Source organism: Trachymyrmex cornetzi, unplaced genomic scaffold, assembly GCF_001594075.2.
Source record: "Trachymyrmex cornetzi isolate Tcor2-1 unplaced genomic scaffold, Tcor1.1 scaffold47, whole genome shotgun sequence".
NCBI classification, from domain to species: Eukaryota; Metazoa; Arthropoda; class Insecta; order Hymenoptera; family Formicidae; genus Trachymyrmex; species Trachymyrmex cornetzi.
In genome coordinates, this window is record NW_017299509.1 from 941,464 (window position 1) to 947,970 (window position 6,507).

Genomic DNA, 6,507 nt, shown 5'->3' on the forward strand with positions numbered 1-6,507 from the left:
CCGAGCGAGTGAGTTGAGTGCTCTGGTAAGCGAGTCTCCGCACGGACGCGACTCGGTTATCGAGAGGAAAAGCAGGGGTAGTTTGATACGGAGCTATGATGCGGGTCAAGGTCGCGCGAGTCGCGGGGAATCGAGATGATTTTCGCTCGCGCGCGCGAAAGGTACGCGGGATAAAACGAGAGTTTTCCGGAAGACAGGTGGGCGGCCGCGAAATGTCGACCGCGCGTTTCTGAGCGCGGTGAAAAACGGCGCGGACAAATCGCGAACAGTTCTCGACAAACGATAGAATCGCCGAGTGGTATACTCGCACGATGAATCTGCAAACATTGTGAAATTCGCAGAACAATCCCGCCGCGCTGGTTTACGAAGGAGAGAATTCGACGAATACTTCCGGCGAGCGGAAACGCAACGCTGCAAAGCGAAATTACCGCTTCTCCTGTACACTCCTCTCGTTTGACTTTGCAACCCCTCTGTTTGTTCCACAATACAGTCAGTATGTTGAATTAACCCTAATACGCGATTGGGTCATTCGTGTCCTGCATTTTTTTTTCGAAAAATTAAGATCATCGAGCAATTAGTTTAATATTTGTATAATTTTTTTTAAAATACACAATTTTTTATAAATACTTTTTAAATATATTAAGGTACATGCAAGATTAACATAAGTTTTATTTATTAAAATGATGGAAATTAATTTGGAACACGAATAACTATTGTGTGTAGTACACTAAAAAAAATTACTAAATTTTAATAAATATTAGTTTGAATAATTTGAAGTAAATATTTATTAAATATAAACATGTATTGATACAAAAGCTAATTTGATTTTCATTATCATTTTTTCATTGAATATTAAATATTAAATATTTACTGGAAGTAAATATTTACTTAGTACTAATCAAAGAAATATGTATTAAAATTTAGTAGATTTTTTTCAGTGTAAGGGACCGGAAAATCATCGTGTGCATTAAGAGCTAATACAGTATCGGTTAATGCAATGTTCTTCGTTAAGACATACAATCGCGCTTTTTTATGAGACGCAAAACTGTACGGTTATCGTTTTGGTTTTATCGATGTCCCAATGAATTTTTCGGATTTTTTTTTTTAAATAGAATAACCTATTCGAAGATAATTTGGAATTTATTAAATTTCTGCGATTACGCGTCGCTTCACTTCGATATAATCTCGAATGCATATTCCGCGAATTGCAAATAATCGGAATTACTCGAAATTAATTTCGTTTCGTTGGACAGATAAATATAATCGGTGATAATGAATAGAGTTTATCTAACCGGAAGATATGTGTTACATCCGTTGTTTGGGATTAACACAAGCCGACATCCTTCTCGCCCGTTACGTCAAACCTCGCGAGATTATCCTTGTACGCTTTCAATCTCTCGTGGAATTTCATATTCCTGTCGCTACCAACATTATCCGGGAAGACCCCGATGGTATTGCAATTTATAGCGATCGTCGCGTTGACAGAATTAAGTCGCCCTTTCAGCAACGCGATCCTTTTCCCCTCCAGCTTCATATCTTTTCGTAAGGCTCGAAACGCATTAGGTATCTTCCCTTTTCAATAAAAAAAAAAGAAAAAAAAATCGAGAGAGCTTGAATGGAACGCTTATCATAGTACCGTAGATTCTCATTCGCACATTACGATGAGTGATTTTCAACAAAAGACAAATGACAATGTAACACTGAATTATTTCATCTTTGTTTAACATTGGCAAACAACAAGATTGTAATGATTCACTGTGTGCTGCACTGTGTCATCTGCACTTCTTGCTGGAAAACATCCGATATGTCTCTAAATCTGTGCAACAATTTCGAAATTTGAGGATCCCCTTTCTTTCTTCAGAGTAGACAAAATAACGATCTAATCGTAAGTTACAATGTATGCTTTTCAGTAAAAGACACAGGTACTCAAGTAGAACATAGAAATCATAATAATATCATAAAGACATCATCACGATCTTATTTGTTATTTATAAATTCATTTTTAAATATCAAATGATGTTCATGACGATGCCTTATGACATTATTATAATTTAATTATGACTCTGTGTTTTACTTGGATAAACACAATATAACACAGTACACTGAGAATCATTTCGTCTTTGCTTAACATTGGCAAATAACAAGGATGTAACGATTCACTATGCTACACAGTGTCATCTGCGTCTTTTGTTGGAAAGAACACTTTCTAAATCTGCGATATATATAATTTCGAAATTTTAGGACCCTCTCTTTTATCCCTTCAGGCCATGAGAAAATAACGATCTAAGTCATAAAATTGTCTATCTCTGATTCTCTCCCTAGAGAAACCGGTGGCCCTTCACAATCCTGGGAACAAAATCAATCGGAACAACGGAACACGGAGGATGCACCGATGGAGCAGCAACAGAGACCGACAATCGTCCTACTTCCGCAACGGTTTCAGATTTCTGTGCTGCGCCGCGAGTACTAATTACGTTTAACGTACATATAATTCATCTCGATTCATTAAAACGTAATATAGTTCCGATTAATTTAATAATGAATAATTAATACGCACTGATATTTTCCGCAGTGATTTCAACGCTAAATTCCCTAAAATAAAGTTAACAGGAATCGACGGGGCTTCGGCTTCGTAAACTAATCACGATGAAAAGTCCCGTTTATAAAGTATCCTAAGAAAGGCGTAGTAAATATTATACTTTGGCGATTTATCTTCGAAGGAATGCTCAAAGTCGCTTCGCTTTCGACGAAGCTTTAATATCGCGCGTTCATTTATCGTAATTTCTCAACCAGTCCCGCATCATTAATATACGTCTCTCTTGGGATACTCTCTATGAAAGACTATACGGACAAAGAACGTCGCAATATATACTTCGTCGGATGATACACTTCGAGAGGCCTAACCGAAAGGCCTAAACCTGTCCCGTTCGAGAGAGATATCCTTGGAACAAATTTTTAACGCACGTACAGCCGGTGACAATCAAAGTAGAAGCTCGAGACGTCAATAATTCTTACAAATCACATCGCAATAGATACGGGTAAACAGATGACGGGAACGGCACGGATGAGGCAAAAAGGGGGAATTTCAGCACCTTTTTCGTCTTTCAGCAAGAATTCTAGTGGCACTCGATACTGCTCCCATTTTTTTGGACGTTCTTCTGTAGTCTTCTCTCCTAAGAACTCGCTGTCCCATTAAATTTCCAAGTCGCGGACAAAAGAGCCGCCGGTGTCGAGGAGCCCCTTTATTCAAGTCCACTCCACAATCGTTTCATCAATCCCGCTATAATTGCTCGGATGATCTAACTCGAATTTTTTCAAAATCGTATCTCTTATATAGTAATCAGTTTTCTCGGTTCGTCGCGTTTAGATCTATCGTTTGTGTCAAATTTAATCGGAGATCTTCAACAACAAGGTAAATCTAATAATAATCGCTCGTAATCAAAACTAGCTTGTAATCTTTCGATTCCGGGTCTTCAAATCCTAGAATCTAGACGAACGCATTCGAATATATTGTCGAATATATTGTCAGAGTAAATCGCGTCTGTGTCGTGTCAAAACGAGTAGATGTACGTTATGGAGCAATTATAATATCCTAGCGTATTTACAAGTGAGTGGACCAACCTCGATCTATTTATAATGCGCGACAGACGCACACGCATTATAGCTCTAGGTATCCGCGTTTCGCATCTCGCGTATATATATATATATATATATATATGTGTGTGTAAATAGAGATCGTCTACAAAGCAATACGTAGGAGTTCACACAGAGAAGCGCAGAGATATAAATACATATGTATATGTATTATATATATGTATATATATATAATATATGTATATGTATGTATATAAACGAACATAGATTTAGTCGCGCACGCTCGTTCATACATTTCTCTCGCATGTATGAAATATTATATAGCCGGAAGCACCATCGTTATCTCGTGACTTTAACCCTAAACAGTATCGGCGTTACTCAATAAAAATAAAAGAGAACGGAGAGAAAAATCTGTCTAGCTTTAACGATCAGTTTTGTTCCGGAAGGTTGCTTTTGGTGCTTTAACTCGCAATAATAAATCTATCTATTGATATATCGCAGTGCAAAAGGGATATTTTTGTATTTTCGCACAAATGGAGCGTTACTGTTTCGGGTTAATAACGATGCTGCGTGCGGCCAGCCAGCGGGCATCTATGAAGAAAAAAAAAAGAAAGAGAGGAAGAGATCGATACTATGAGAGTGTTAAACAGCCGTATACATTTACGACCGCAATAATATAATATAAAAGATACAAGATATTTTATTACTTTCTCTTTTTATCCGAATATTCTGACATACTTTTTTAAAAAAAATGACCGCACCTTTGAGTCTCTCCCGCGTTAATTGTTACGTTTACCAAGGGATCATACGTGATATTTCGAATGTTCCATATAGTAACTCGATTGAGTTGTTACGTAAACTAGACTAATTGTAAGATCGCGTAACGCGCAACAGGAGAGAGTGACTATTTTATATGCGTTGCGCGGAAAGAGTTGAAAAGATGCAGAATGATACGCTGTGGAATGACCACGTCATGTTTCTTCTCCTATTCCAAGCGACGCGAGATTGTACGTTCGATTAAATTACACATATCAATCGTGATCGGGATCGAAGAGAGAAAAAAAAATCAACGATCGGCGACTTAGGGCATCATTCTTGAAAAATATCGCATATACCGAGAAATGTTGGAGAAATTTATAATATATTCTCTAAATTCTTTGGAGTAGAATCACTCTAAAAAATTAAATCTCACTCTTAAATATTGAAAATTCTACCACTCTATCTGAAGAATGGCAAAATTTTCACTCTTTAGAGTGAAATTCCATTTCAAAGAATTTAAAGAGCACGTAATGTATATTATAACATTCTCGTTCATTTTCGTATGCGATATTTTTCGAGAATATGACCCCTGATCGAATCGTTTACCTAAAAATCGGTAGCCGCGAAATGTTGAAATGCGTGGAATAACGATCAGTTTGAATCGTTCGTTTTCTTTTCGAAAGGTAACCATCGCGTTGTCTGAATTCCAGATAGTTAATTACATATCTTGAAACAAAGTGAAAATGATATTATAAAAGTGAGCAAATTCACTAGATGTAGACCAATGAAATTATAAATATTCTAATAAATTTGCTTACTTTCATAATTTTCATCTCGTTTCAAGATACATAATCAATTTCAGTATCTCGGTTCTGTAACTCTAAATAACAGTGTCGGTAACGTTATACTACAAGTACTATGTATAATGATAAAAAAAAACTGCAACAACAATAAAGTGATGTCAATACTGTAATTAAAGCCCAGCAATGAAAATTAACTTTAATCTCGGTTCTCGATTTAATTTCCTATTTATCTTTTTCTAATTCTTATGAAAGATAAAGAGTAAATTGAACTGTTGTGAGATTAAAGTTAATCTTACATTGGTAAAACGGGATCTTAGAGAGAGTTACAGAATCAGGATACTAATCTACCCCGGGAGACGATCGTTACATCTCGAATTGGCGATTCGACTGCCTCTGCGTTCCTTTAGGCTTATCGCGGTATAAAAAGGGGACCGAAACTATACTCGAATATTTCACTTCGTCGAATTTTACGTTGAGGGAACACTAATAAAGAAAAAAAGATATTAGCGCTAATATATCGTATTTTTAGGTGATAGAGAGAAGAAGAAAGTGAGCGTTAGGAGCCGACTCAGGTTCGCAAAGTGACGTAAATAGCGAAATCAAATTAAGATGAAATATAATGTATCACGTTGACGAAATAAATGAAATAAATTTGACTCGTTCGAAACGAATAAATCATTATTGCTTTCATCTTTTTAATCCCTTATATATATATCCCGTCGTTTTCTTGTCTTCCTCTATAATATACATCTTGTCTTCTCTTCTCTAGACGTACAAGTATTTCTCGATTGGCTCCAGAATCGTGGAACTGGTTAAGGGATGAAAAATAAACCGTCTACTGCCCGTTTCTACCAATCTAGATTAACTTTAATCTTGGTTTAACTTACTTTTTATCTTCTTCGATCTAGTTCTAAGAAAAGTATAAAGAGTAAATTAAACTGAGATAAGTTAAGCTGCATTAATAAAAATAGGCACACACCGCTCTTATCTCGGCCGAAACAAGCTGCACGATGTTATGAATGTATAAACTTTGAATATAGTCCACCAGAATCAAGGACATAAGTAGCTCGATAGATTTAATCTCCAAGTAGATAGGTAGTTTAAAGATATAAGTTGATAAGTAAGATACTCATCCTTAAAAATTTTTACTTGTACAGTAATATTTTTTACTATATTATGTTGTAGTTAAATTTTTTTTACATGAATTCTTAATATATTAGATGTTAAACTTAATTCCTGCCGGTTTTCGTCTTTAAAATTGATTTGTTTCGAAGGGAAGATGAATGAATACCTTAATCAAAGTAATTTCCTCCATTTTCTACTTTATTACTAATTAATAATACTTTATTAA

General features: G+C 35.9%; 1 protein-coding gene across 1 annotated transcript in view; it reads left to right on the forward strand.

Moving 5' to 3' along the window:
* The window catches only part of dcma (decima), a 17,684-nt gene extending 13,988 nt beyond the window's left edge, over positions 1-3,696 (forward strand). The window contains exon 5 of the mRNA XM_018513663.1: positions 2,323-3,696. Coding sequence (XP_018369165.1) covers positions 2,323-2,480 — 158 coding nt within the window. The 3' untranslated portion in view covers positions 2,481-3,696. The remainder of the gene's footprint in view (positions 1-2,322) is intronic.
* Positions 3,697-6,507: the final 2,811 nt, after the last annotated feature.